The sequence below is a fragment of the Loxodonta africana genome, chromosome 21, assembly GCF_030014295.1.
Source record: "Loxodonta africana isolate mLoxAfr1 chromosome 21, mLoxAfr1.hap2, whole genome shotgun sequence".
In the NCBI taxonomy this organism is placed as follows: Eukaryota; Metazoa; Chordata; class Mammalia; order Proboscidea; family Elephantidae; genus Loxodonta; species Loxodonta africana.
The window spans coordinates 49711951-49725045 of NC_087362.1; the positions used below are offsets into that span (position 1 = coordinate 49711951).

Consider the following 13095-nt stretch of genomic DNA (forward strand, 5'->3'; position numbering starts at 1 on the left):
TTTAATTGAATTTCTCCATGTTTTCAAAAACAGAAAGATCCAAATCAGAGGTAAAAAGGAACGTGGAAAATTCAACTCAAGTGGTGTCAACATCTTGGGGTCCTGTTCCAAGCACGGCAGAGCCCAAGAAGGCATAATACCTGTCCTGGGCCCAACCTAAGCCTGCCCGCTACCACAACCTGTAAACCAAGCCAGTGCCCTGTCCCCACCCCCATACCCAGAAACGGGGCCTGAGCAGGTAAGGGCGGACATGACCATGCCTAGACCTGTCTGCTGGCCTTCGGCGCCACCCCACCCCTAGGCAAGGTAGACTTGGTTGCTAAGGGAGGCTGGGTGCCACAAGGCCATGCAGCATGAGGCTGAGACGCCGGGCTGCTTTGCCAAGTGAGTTGTGTGGCTCGGCCTGCAGGAACTGGAAGAGCTTCTGGCGCACCTGGGCCATGACGGAGCCCATGTGGTCCCGAGTGATGGGGTCACTGTGGTCCAAGTGCATCACAGCCTCCTCCAGGTAGCTGGGGATGGGGAAAAGGGAGAGGCTACAGCAGACAGGAGCGCCCCCTGGTGGCACCAAGGCCCAGAAGGACTGTTGTACAGGAAGACCTTCAAGCCTAAGAGGGATGGGGGCAGAGAAGCTTGATGGAGAGTGACTGGGAAGGGAGCCAGGAGTGGGAGTCTCTGCCTCAAACTACCCCCTAACTAAGTAATTCCCTGGCCCCTAGCTGCCTCCACTCACCTGAGCTTGAGGTCAGTTCGAGTGCCAAGGTCAGAGGCCAGCTGCTGGATGAGGGAGAGGAGCACAGGCTGGGAGAGCGGGCAGGGTGGCTGCCCAAAAACCTGGGCTGGGTCCACAGTTTCACACACATACAGCACCAGGTTCAAGTCAGCAGCTGTCAGGGCCTGGGGAGAGAACAGGGGAGCAGGATTTATAGCTAGTGTTGGGTGGCAAGCCTGATTCTCTGTCCTAAGTATGACCTGGGAGAGAATGACCATAAAGTAAGGTGCTGAAAGCTCCAGAAGGGCTGCTTGGGGGCTCAGAGAGAACACTGTAGGGCTGCGTTTTCACCCTAGGGGATCAGGAAAGGTTTCCTGAGAAGGGTGCTTACAAAACAAGGTGCGTTGAGGTGGGAAGAAAGTTCACGGAGAGGGAGCCACGGGAAATAGCCTGGCAGCCTAAGATAACCAAGAACCAACCACAGGGGCCAGACTTCCCAGAGACTAAGGGTAGAATGGAATGTACAATGGGTGGGCCTTGTCAGGAGATGTGTGACCCTCACTTGGGGCTATAATAATGCCCAGCATACCTGCTGGAAGGCCTGATTGAGATGGCCCTGCTGCAGCAGCTGCAGGATGTGGGCTTGCTGGGCCTGGCAGTCGAGGTGGGCAGCAGGGACTGGTGTGCCTGCAGCTGAGCGCATGGCCTGCATGATGCTAGAGGTGACAGCAGCCTGTTGCTCCTTGAGTGCCACACTCACCTCACCCTTTACAATGCGCTGTACCTGGGCTAAAATGGATTCCTGCAGGCTGCAAAGGGAAGTGAGGTGAACGGGAGCCCAGTCTGGCTCCGCCCAAACCCACTACCTTGCCCAGTGCCCCACCCACACACCTGCTGACAGCCACGTGCAGCTGGTGCTGCACCTCAGCCCGAACGCTGCTGGACACAGTGGCCGCCATCTGGTCAGTGGCACCCTGAAGTGTGCTGACCAGGCCCCGTAGCTGGGCTAGCACAGGCTCCCGTGCCTCCTGTTCCCGCACCTTCCGACTCTTCATGTGGCTCTCTAGCTGCTGCAAGTCTGAGGAGTGTTCATGGGAGCCATGAGAGAATGGTGGGGGAGAAGGGCACAGCCCCTCCTGCCTCAGGTCATATGACCTCACTCACATTCCTGTGTGCCCAGCCGAAAGCTATCATTGATCTGCTGGAACATGGCCTGGCAGCTCTTCTCGAAAGCAGGCAGCACCACGCTCTGGAAGGCTTCACGGTAGGCGGCCTGCATTGGCCCTTGTAATGTGTCTGCAGCTGCTCGGGCGATGGCATCTGTCAAGTTCTGGGGATGGATAGAAGGGCTGAGTTGAAAGCTTGAGTTCAACCTGGCCTCACCAGGCCCACAACCCCCTGCCCTGGCACCTTGGGTCCTACAGCACCTTGGACTTGAGCAGTTTGGAAATGTTCTCTTTCATGGTGCCCTCCACCGCTGTAAGCTTGGTGGCCACTGAGTTGCTCAGTTGGCCTGCCACAGGCTCCAGGCTCCTGGAGACACCTAGGGCAGAGTAGGTAGGAGGTGGGGCTATGAGAAGAAGCTTGACAGGTTGGGGGCCCATCTATCCCTACTCCCACCTGGTCCACCCAGAAGAAGCCCCCATGCAAAACTCACATGGAGGCACCGTCTTCTTGATCTCGTCCCGTATGCTGCGCTCCAGCCGCCCAGCCACAGCTGAAGACAGTGCCTGGGACAGCTGCTGCGTCAGCTGCTCTTGAAGCTGCCCACCCCGCTGCTGTCCCTCAGCCAGTGCCCGCTCTAACCGCCGCTCTGCATTCTAGCTAAGGAATAGGTCTGCAGCAGGTCCTAAACATACTCCTTCCCAGGGCAAGAATGCTGCCTGTCCCTGTGGCATCCTGGGCCACCCACACATAAGGATACGCTCCTGCTCGTGCCGTGTCTCTAGGGCACGTTCTACGTGGCCTGTGACGGTGCTCTGTAGGCCTTCAAGTTGGGTGCACAGGCGCTGCAGCAGCTCTTCCTGGCTGTGCCGCAGCTCTGCCAGCTCTCTCTGCTGTTGCCAAATTATTGCTGGCCAGTCCTCAGAGGGCTCTGCCACCTGCCGGGAGCACCAACAGTCACATGACACCTGACCCATCCATCCCCACACACTAGACCAAGGAATGCCCCAGAATCCTCCCACCCACAAGTAGAAAGGGTGTTCAGTCACTCACCTGGCGCTCCGTAAGCCGGGACCCCACAGCTGAATCCCTGCCACAGGCAAAAAGCACTTCAGGCCACAACAGGCAGCCTGGTGGACCACCCCTGCCCTGGTCCCAGGACTTCCCCATACCCATCGTCCTTCTTGCCCTTCCTCTTGAGCTTGGGTGATGCCCGAGGGGAACCCTTGGTCTTCCAGTCCTTGGCAGGCAGCCGTGGAGTGGGAACTTTGGTGCCAAAGCCCCCTGAGGCAGAGGCAAGACTTGCCACTTCGTCGTCATGGTCACTGTGGGAAGGGGAAGGTGGGGGTAAGCGCCGGCCCACTCACAGGCCCTCCCTTAGAAAAGGAATGGCAGTGGTATAGGGGGTACCTACCTTTGCTCGGCACTGGCATCCTGGCTGTCATGTTGCTGCAGCAGGTGATAAGGTGGCCGGTGGAAGGCTAGGCTCTTATGCTTTTCCTGGAGGCCATTTCTGGGGCTGGGGTAGGGGAAGCAGACCGACTCAGCAGTGGATGACTCCACCTGCAACCTCTCCCACCAGCACACTCTGTCCCTCCCAAACTCACCTCTCTGCTAGGCTGCTGCAGGTTTCACGAGTAATATCGGGTGCTGTAGGCCAGACCTGACTATCAGGGGCTGTAGCCTCTTGGGTCAAGGCTGCCTCCAGGAGGGAAGGGGTACTATGTAGATCACCATCCCCAGTGCCTCCATCCAGGCCAAGCTGCGGGCCCAGTTCGGACCCTGGCCGGGGCCGTGGAGACAGCAGGTGTAGTGCCGAGGCAGCTGAGGCCATACTGTCTGGCTCAAGGCCCTCAGGAGCAGAGGAGCCAAAGCCACGGGACAGGGCCTCAGACGCAATCTCGGGGATGTCCTGGGATAGGGCAGTGGAGGCTGAGGAGATAACGTCAGGGGAGCGGGTCCGGCTAGGGGAGGCCTGGGGCAGCCCCAGGGGCTCCACCTCCTGCAGCTCCAGTGACAGTGCAGAGGCAGCAGTGGGCACCTGAGATGAGCCGAAGATGGGGCTTTAGTGGTGGGAGGTAGGAGCTGGGGGAGCACAGAGCCAAGGCATTGCTGTTAGTGGTGATGAGGTGAAATGCAGGTCAGAAACAGGGCCAGGAGGAAAAAGGGTAGGGGTGGGGAGGCTGCAGTGATGCTCTCTGGGGAACATGGCAGACTGAGGTGACCTCCAGGGAAACACAGGGGCACCGGACGTAGAGAAGTACCAGGAGATAAAGTGCTGTGGAAGGAGACTGCCGCCAGCCTTCCCTGAGGCCATCCATTAGCTCACCTGCACTTCACGTACACCCACACACACACCTGCACAGGCCCCTTGGTCGTCAGCTTGTCCGCTGGGCCTGGGAGCAGGCCAGGCAGGAGGCTACGTGAGCTTGCCTGCAAGCCGCTGCTGCTGATTGTCAGGCTGCTGTCCAATTGCAGCTTGGGGCTCAAGGTCAGCTCCTCGGGTGGCCTAATAGCAGGAAAGGCTGAAGCATCAGGACTGAGAGCTTGGCATCACCTGAAACTAGCCCCTGCCATCCACTAAGTCTGGCTCTCCTTCACCTCACCTGGGCAAGGCGGGGTCCACGGCTGAGGTGCTGCTCATGGCAGACACAACTGTAAGAGAGCCGCTGCCGCTGCTGCCGCTGCTGCTACTAGGGGATGTAGCGATCTGGGGAGATGCAAAAGTGAGGGTTATGGCCTGTGGGTGAGGTGTTTCCAGATTCCGCTGCCCTGGGGCTCATACCCCTCTGCCAGCACACCTGCTGCAGGGAGGCGCTGGATGTCATGAAGGCATCAGGAGTCATAAGCTTGGGCTTCATCTCACTGCTCAGGCTAAGGAAGTCAGCAGGTGCAGGCAGCTCCATGATGCGGCGAAGGTCAGGTTGGGAGCCGTGGGAGGCTGACCCCAGGCCTTCGGGGCCCAGCTCAGGTCGAGACTCTCCAAATGCTGGGGGTAAAGCTGCCACTTGAATCAGGTCTCAGAACTTGGTCAGTCCCACCCACTTTCTGTCATCCCTCCACTCACCAAAGTCCTCATGGGTGGCGTGGGTAGGGAGTGGGGCTACCACATCAGGGTTCAGCTGTGGCTGAAAGCGGATCTGCACATCTTGCAGTGCCCTGCAGGAAGACAGAGGAAGAAGAGGAGGAGACTTCAACAGGCCAGGGCAATAGCTTACCAGGGTGGGGAGGAGCACAGCCAGGGTACTGGTGCTCTCCCCAGCACACTCACTTGGTATGCACACAAAAGAGCTTGATGAGCACACCGGCCGCAGACTCCACAGTACCAATTCCATGAGAACCATCTGAAAGGACAGCATGGACAACTAAGCCCCTGGCCCTCTGTGCCTTGGACCCCCCACACAAACCAACAGAGACCCCAGCCCTGAGGTGGCTCACCAGCCCCCAGGCTGTCGTTCTCCTCCTCGGCAGGCAGGACCTCAGTGTGCCGCAGCCGACACCGACTCACAACCTGGATACCAAAGCTCAGCACCGGGTGGGTGAGCAGGAACTCAGAGATGGAGCTGAAGCAGGCGTGGCCCTCCTCCTGGTTCTGCAACAGCTCCATCACGTAGAGAACCTGTATGACCAAGAGAATCCATAACTGAGCTTGGACAGAGGCTGTGAGGGCTGCAAATATGCTGCACACCCTGAGCTCCGTGATGAGACTGGCTCTGCCCCCACTGTGCCTACCTTCCGTTGCACATCACTGAGAATCAGGTACTCTGCTGAGAGGTCCAAGCAAACCTTGAGGCTAGGAGGCACACTCACTGAACTGAAGATATCTGGAGAGAAGCTGGGGAGCCGCGAGGCAGGGTCAATGGGACTGAGAGGGCTGAAAAGAACCCACATCCCCATCTCTGCCAGCCTGCCTAGCCACCAGCCTCTGTCTACCGAATGGTCTGCAGGCAGGTCCAGGACACCGTGCACCACATCTTTAGCTCCCGATTCTGATCAGCACCAGTAATGAGGAACCTCCAGAAAGGAACCCTGCAAAGCGACAAGGTGCTGGTTGGCTGGCTGGGGCCCCTGCTGAGGGCCCATGGTCCAGCCTCCCCTCAACCTGCCTGCCCACTCACTCACTCAGGATCCTGCTTCTTGTGGTTGTCACAAAACAGGAGGCAGGAGAGGGGGCGCCCATCGTGAGGCTTCCACTCATGCAGACACCTGCAGACAAGCAGATGGGGCCCTGAGAAGGTGGTCTGGTCTTCTTTCTGGGAGGGAGGTCCCAGTCCTATAGGCCTTGCCTTACCTTGGCTCGTCCTGCCCCTCAATGTAGATCTGCCAGAACTTGACGTAGCCATCGTGGCTGGCAGTAGCCAGTACAGTCCCATCCGGGGAGAGAGCCCCTTCACTCAGGCACTGGGAAGAACCCAAAGAGCCTCACTTTGGCACCTGCCCTTCCCAGAGGAGGATGGTAGTGAGCTGACCCATAGCAGACCTGCACACTTGTATGAATGACTGAATGGGGGTCGTGGAGAAGACCAGATCGGCAGGGTGCAGCCAGGTTAGGAGTGAGCTCCACAGGCAGGGCTACTGTGTGCTCAGAATCCCCGTGGACAGAGTGCCAGTCAAGCTACCTGGACAGCTACAGGTATAGGGAATAGATGAAAGTCATAAGGAAGCTGATGGTAGGCTGGAAAGGCAGATGGTTGCAGGCTTACCGTGCTGTGGCCCTTCACCACGATGAAACCCTGCTTGATTTGGCTGACATCCACAGGCCAGGTGCTGTGGCTGGAGCGGAGCATGTCCAGATCCCACACCTCAGCCTGCAAGGGAGAGGGAGGTGAGTAGTCAGCTGTGTCCGCCCCATGGCTGCTCTACCCCCGCCCTGGCCGTGCCCAGCCCTGTCACCCGGTCCTCATGCAGCAGGGCCACTGTTGGGCTGCCCTCTTCGCCACAGTCTTCGCTCTCCTCAGGGATGAAAGGGCACCAGATGATCCTGCGGAAGTGGTTCAGCGGTGTGCCCTCTGGCTGCCGGATGTGGACCAAGATCTCTTCTCTAAGCAGGGTGTTAAGGGCCAGATAGGAGGCATGTCTGGCAGCTCCAGCTCTCTCCACCCACCTTTCCATAGTACCCCACCCCACTGCAGCAAAAGGATACTGAATTTTGCTGTTAACCAGAGCCAAGCGCCACACGAACAGGTTGCCTGCCTCATCCAGGCAGGCCAGCTGTGGAGAGTTGAGGTGTGCAAAGGCTAGATCGGCCACGCTGCCTGTGAAGCCCTTGAGCAGGGTCCGCTCCGATGTGCTAACACTTATCACCCGCACCATTGCTGAGCCATTGTTGGCAGCTGGAACCAGGAGAGCAGTGGGCCATGAGCAAGTGCCCAGGCCCAGGCAGCAGCAAAGTCTTACCCTTGCCTGCCTCTCTGCCACCACTAAGTTTGGTTTTCCCACTCAGCTGCCCAAGGCCTGGCAGAGGGTGGGGCAGCAGAGACAAGCCTTCTTTTGTGCCCCTAAGATCTGAGCAGACTGACTGACCCACAATGGGATGTCTGGGGCCTTTAGCAAAACAGCTCCCTCCCTGCCTCCGTCGCTACTTACCCCGAATGGCATAGGCCAAGAAGGAGTTGGACACAGCAATCAGGTTGCCATAGTAGTATTTCTGCTCCCAGTCATATTTGGCTACGGGTTGGATTTTTACCTGAGAACCAAGGATAAGGAAGGTTATAGAAGCTGAGGGCTGGGGCAGCTGTCCCAGGGCCCTAGTGGTCCTCAGCAACCCTGGTATCTGGGGAAAGGAGAGGCCACAGGTGCAAATCTGGCCACCCATTCACCCCAAAGAGGTTTGGCAGCCAGTCCTGGCTTCCTGAGACTGGGGCGCCACGTGTTTGTCAAGGTGGTCTCCATAGGACTGGCAGCACTGGTATGCCCCCATCTACCATACACACCACAGCTTTCTGGTGCCCACCTTGTTGCTCCCCCGCGCCTTGCTTGAAATGCTTGAGTCACTGCTGGCCACAATCTCCACCTCCTTGGCCAAAATTCCAATGCAAGTGGAACTGTCGTCTCCCGAGAGGCAACTGGAAGGGAGAGGGGTACACAAGCCTCGTCTCTTGTTTACCCAAAAGCTCGATAGGCAAGGGGAAGACACAGGACACAGAACCCCTGGTGAAGGATGTCTAGTCCCAAATACCCAACTCTGCCTGGCCCACTGGTCCCCGGATCAAACCTAAAGTCCCCCTTACTCACCTCCCTCCTTGGGAATGAGCCTACTTACTTCCTTTAAAACCAAGCACCCACACTGGCCAAGCCCTTGTCTTCACCCCTCATCCCAGTAAAGCTCAATGAGATTAAGTCTTCCTCCTCAGGCCATCCAGGGTAGATGCAGCAGAGGCTGCTGGCCCCTCTCTCCTCCGATCTCATGCCTTCAGCCAGCAGCTGCCCCAGAGACACCATCACGACCACTGCTACCCATTAGGCACTCACATGACCTGCTTCTCCTGCAGGTTAATGGGTGGCATGGCTCGGAGACCAGGCTTGCCTGTCGAGGTACCATCACCTGAGCTGAGTGGGTCTGGAACCAGGAGCCCGTTGAGATCCCCATTGTAGGTGTTAGATGGCCGCTGGCTCTCTGCACTGGAGCCTGGGAGTAGACAGGGCCACCCTGATGAGGTTATCAGACCTGCCCACTAGCCTCTCCTCCTTCAGAGCTTCCTTCCAGAACTATGAGGTGTTCTCAGAATGCTTGACTGAGAGAGGCATGTCCATGGGGAGGAGAGTGACTGTGGGCCCTTTGCTCATCCCTAGTTCCACAACCCAACGTGTGCCAGGACCAAGGATGAACATGAGGCTATTCTACCTTGGGGAGGGCCCTCCGATGCCAGTTAACACTCAGGCCTGGGTCAGCACAGGGGGGTAGGGTGGGGTAGAGTGGGAGGAGGAGGGGACTCTGTTCACATGAGGGAGGGCATGGGAAGGGCCAGGAAAGACTTCATAGAAGAGATGCCATCACAGGCAGCGTGGCCAGAACACACAAACATGGGAGGGAAGGGGGAGGACAAGGCTGCACAAGCTCTAGGTATGATACTGGGGTGCTTAGATTTTCTCTGTGGGCAACAAGAGCTACAGAAGAGTTTTATACTGAACGATGACAGCTCTGGTCAGCAGGCTGATTGATGGCTCTAAGGCAGCATACAAGATGGCTGAGACTCTGGGTGAAAGATACCAGGGCCTGAACCAAGGGAGGAGCCCTGGTGGCACAGTGATTAAAGCATTAGGCTGCTAACTGAGGGGTCAGCAGTTCAAACCCACCAGCAGCTCTACAAGAAAAAGATGTGGCAGTCTATTTCTGTAAAGATTTACAGCCTTGGAAACCCTATGGGACAGTTCAACTCTGTCCTATAGGATCACTATGAGTTGGAATCAACTTGACCGCAGTGGGTTTGGTTTTTTGGAACCAAAGCAGTGGCAGAGGTTGGAGTGGAGACACTGATAAGATATGGAAGTGAGAAAGGAGGGAGCCTGACCCGCACAGAAATGGTTTAGAAGATGTCACCTTGGGCAGGTAGATTAAGCAGGAATGGACACTGAGGGGCTAGACAAAGAGGAGGGAATCTATGGGGTGGGTTATAGAGTCAGGAAAAACAACATTTCAATTGTTTGCCATTGGCTGGGCCGTAAGTACCCTCATAGGCTCAGGCACCACTCCCAAAACTCCTAGGGGGCACAAAGACTAGGGCCTCACGGCCAGGAACACAGTAAGTTTCTAGTCACAAAACAGTCCAGTGTCTGACATGGTGCTCTAGTGAAAGGGGACAAACAAGAGCTACTTGGCAAACAGGGAAGTCAAGTGTCAATCAACAAACAAAGGAGTTATGAGGAAAGCCTTCAGGCCACTGCACTTGAAGCAAAGTCCCCTTAGCTGCTAAGGGGTAAGCTGACAACTCTCCCTTCCAGGTCAGCTACCATGAGGACAAACAGCAGGCCCAGGCTTCACAAAGTTGGCCATGACAGGTTCTACCAAACTGTTCTTAGTCTGTACAGCAGCTGAGGAGCCAGTCCTGCAGGCAGCCTGAGAGTCCAAGCCAAACTCATGAGTAAAAGAGCACATACTCCAGGACTGGGGCAAGGGGCCAGGGGTCTCAGGCAGCAGATAAATTTGCTCAGGGAGTGGAGGTGGCTAAATCCACCCAAAGTGAGCACCAGTGCCTCTTCCCAGAAGCATCCAGTCTGGGCCTCCCAGCAGGCATACAAACAGGATCTGAGAAAACAATTCTCATCTTCGGCCACAGTACGCCCTCACCACCAGCCAGTCCTTTAACAACGATGACTTTTCCTGAACCTACCAGGAAACTTTGGTGCCTTGACTGTGTCCATTTCCTCTTCATGGAATGCCTATCCCAACATCCAAGCTCCTATTCATATTACAAGATGGAATCTAAACATCGTTTCCTCTCTCAGACCTCTTCTCAGGCAAAGGCAGCCTGAACTCTCCAACTCCACCCTCCCAAAACAGTAGCAGAACACTTCTCTATCTCCATGATAACAGCATTATTTTACAACCTTGTTAACTCTTCTGTGTCCTGGGGGCTCCTTGAGTACAGGTAGGGGAGGTGGGCAGCTCTGAGGTATCGCTGCAAACCCAACTGAAGTTTGAACGAATGGAAACAAATTAGGGTTTGCAGACGTTTGTGGCCTAATCTAATCTGAGCTGTGCGTTCTGTGATTTGCCTTCACCCAAGAAAGAGCACAGAACCAGTGCCGGCCACCTCCCTCCTGGAAATTAGTTTCAGAACAACAGCAAGCCTGGAGTTCTCATTCCAGAGGAAGGGTGAGTCGAAGAGGAGAGCGGCTCCTCAGCACAACACCTAGGTCCAAACCTGGGACTTGGCATACAGAACCCGGATCAGGCCTTTGCACCATGGCGAAGGGGTAGGGGCTTCAGACCAGTCACAGGAACACCCGCGGAGGCACCCACAGGTTCAGGGAAAAGGCCTCACCTTCAGCCTTGGCGCTGAAGGACGAGGCAGCACAGCCCGATGCCGGTATGGGGAGGGGCCGCACGCGGGGTCTGCGCCCTTCGCGGTACAAGCTCAAGGGTCTACGGTGCCGACCCGGATCAGCCTCCACTGGCCGGGAGGATCTAGAACCGGTCCTGAGGGCCTTGAGAGAGGTTCGGGCCCGCACCGCCCTTCTGCCCGCCCACCGAGGGCCCCCCTCCGTTGTCCCCGCTCACCCCCTGCGGGCCGGTCCAGCTTGAGAATGTCCCGCAGGTGCTGCGTGGCGTCCTCGATGTCGATGCTCGCGCAGGAGGCCATAGGCCCTGCCACGGGCGCTGCGCCCGCGCTGGTTCCTTCCCCGGCCTCCACGCACCGCCCCACGGCGTCAGGGTCAGACGACGGGACACCGGTCACTACACTCAGTCCACGCAGCCCGCAAACGGCCGCCCGCTCCGCGCCCCTGAGCCCCGCCAACCCCCGTAACCGCCTTCACTTCCGGCCCTCCGAGTCTCGGCTCCCGGAACCTGCGCGGACCGGAGAAGAAAGGTTCCGGCCTGGGGGCGCACGCCTCGTTCCTCCCCGAAGCCTGTAACCCGCGGTGTCCACGGAGTCCCGTGGAGTTCCGCAGGATTGATGCCGAGCGTCTCCACACACTGCGCAGCTCAAAGTCATAGGCGCTTCAGGTCCCGCCCGGTCTATCCCCACTCCCAGGGCGCAAACTTCCTGATAGGCCCAGTATGGGGTCAACTCACTTTCCTTTGAGGAAATGGGTCAGTGTAAACCTAGGCTTGAGGGGGACCCGCGAGGTTCTAAGGCCCGGGAATAGCAACGGCAGGGGAGATGGCCCCACCATAATGACCACAGTTAATTGTCCTCTACTGCCCCAGCATCACCTTGCCCCAACCAGCACCCTCAGGCAGGAAGAAAGAAACCATCATTTACAAACACCTCTTTATTGCAGACATTTCAGGCACAGGTACATGGAAGCTATATTGCAGATTTTATACAGGGTGGTTTAAGAGGCAGCAGGCATCCACCTCTCCCCAACCCTACCCCCCAATACACAGCAGCCTAGAAACCAGTCCCTCTGAAATCTCCTGAGTTTGCTGTCTTCTCAAACAGCAGACCATCCAGCCCTGTGCCCAGTGTAGCCAGGCGACCTACGGGGGTCTGAGGAAGTCTGTCCTCCGCCCACAGAGTTGATGGTGGTGTCTGTTTACAGGTTAGGCATAGCTGTGGTGGCCTCGCCAATCCTAAGACCCCCTAGCTGGGGCATCATCCCAAGTCCTCAGGTTGGTTCTAGCCTGCAGTTGCCATCTTGCCATCAGGTTTACACCACCCAGTGGTCTCAGGGCTGAGGAACTAGATTTACACTGGGCAAGGCCTCTGTTCTCAAAACTGAGGAGTAGAAAAGGCCCCAACAGCTAAGACTTCCTGGGACTTGAAGACAGTGTGAAAGTGCACATGTGTAGTGAGGGAGGGAATAGTAGGGAGGGCTGAAGATATCCTGTAGAAGTTTGAGGGGTGAGAACTCCAGGAGTATGAAACCCTCAAAATCAGCCTCAGATTGCCTTCTTCCACAGCTCCAAATGATACTCCAGCTCAACTGGGCTTAGTTCTGTGGTCATCGGAGGCTGGCTGTTCTGGCCACCCACCTTTGGGCAATGATATACAAAGCAGGTAGTAGTACAGAATCTGACTTGCCCTCTGCTGGCTTAGGGCACCCTGGATGTGATCCTGACCCTTCTGGGGATATGGGTATGAGAGCAGGTCCCCTTTAATCCCACAAATCTCTGCTCATCCTTGATCTTCACCAAGACCTCAGCCCAGAAGACCTGGACCTGATGGGGTTTTTACCAAGCTCTCTCCAGCTTCAAGGGGATTCAGGGTCCACCTTCTTCCTAGAGAGGCTGGCAGTCATAATCAGAGACATCTCTCCTGCTACTAGAGTTGTAAACCTACCCAGGGCAGAGGTCACCAGGTGTCAGAACAGACCTGAGCCCTCCCCTGTCTGCAGCTCACTTCCCCAAGGCAAGGCAGGGGGGAAGAGAACACGTGCCCTACAGGCCTTCCAAGAGAAGCTAGCCGAGAATACAGCTTCAGCAGTATTCTGCTTGCAACAACAGGTATTGCGGAGTTAGGGCAGAGGTGGGAGGGTGAGAAATGAGAGACAATGGGGCAGAGTAGTTTTTGATGCTCAGCCAACTGTTAAACTAATTAAAACAATTTAAACTG

The 13095-nt window shown here is 56.8% G+C and overlaps 1 protein-coding gene across 3 annotated transcripts; it reads right to left on the reverse strand.

The window, feature by feature from the left end:
• Nucleotides 1-10: 10 nt before the first annotated feature.
• EDC4 (enhancer of mRNA decapping 4) lies at nucleotides 11-11336 on the reverse strand. Of its 3 annotated transcripts, none has more exons than XM_064273879.1 (29): nucleotides 11097-11336; nucleotides 8348-8504; nucleotides 7830-7941; nucleotides 7463-7562; nucleotides 7020-7209; nucleotides 6770-6917; nucleotides 6580-6684; nucleotides 6168-6277; nucleotides 5999-6082; nucleotides 5810-5905; nucleotides 5609-5711; nucleotides 5315-5495; nucleotides 5148-5220; nucleotides 4944-5035; nucleotides 4678-4877; nucleotides 4483-4586; nucleotides 4235-4385; nucleotides 3484-3917; nucleotides 3291-3395; nucleotides 3049-3201; nucleotides 2930-2966; nucleotides 2637-2814; nucleotides 2370-2525; nucleotides 2140-2255; nucleotides 1877-2042; nucleotides 1604-1790; nucleotides 1302-1521; nucleotides 734-897; nucleotides 11-608 (listed from the first exon to the last, which is right to left on the reverse strand). In XM_064273879.1, exons 1-29 carry the CDS (start codon nucleotides 11176-11178, stop codon nucleotides 320-322), a joined length of 4293 nt encoding a protein of 1430 aa, XP_064129949.1. In that variant the 5' UTR covers nucleotides 11179-11336; the 3' UTR covers nucleotides 11-319. The 3 variants fall into 3 exon arrangements, with proteins under 3 accessions (XP_064129949.1, XP_064129951.1, XP_064129950.1); XM_064273881.1 differs by having other exon boundaries at nucleotides 14-512; nucleotides 4678-4865; nucleotides 11097-11334; XM_064273880.1 differs by having other exon boundaries at nucleotides 14-512; nucleotides 11097-11334.
• Between the last annotated feature and the right edge of the window lie 1759 nt (nucleotides 11337-13095).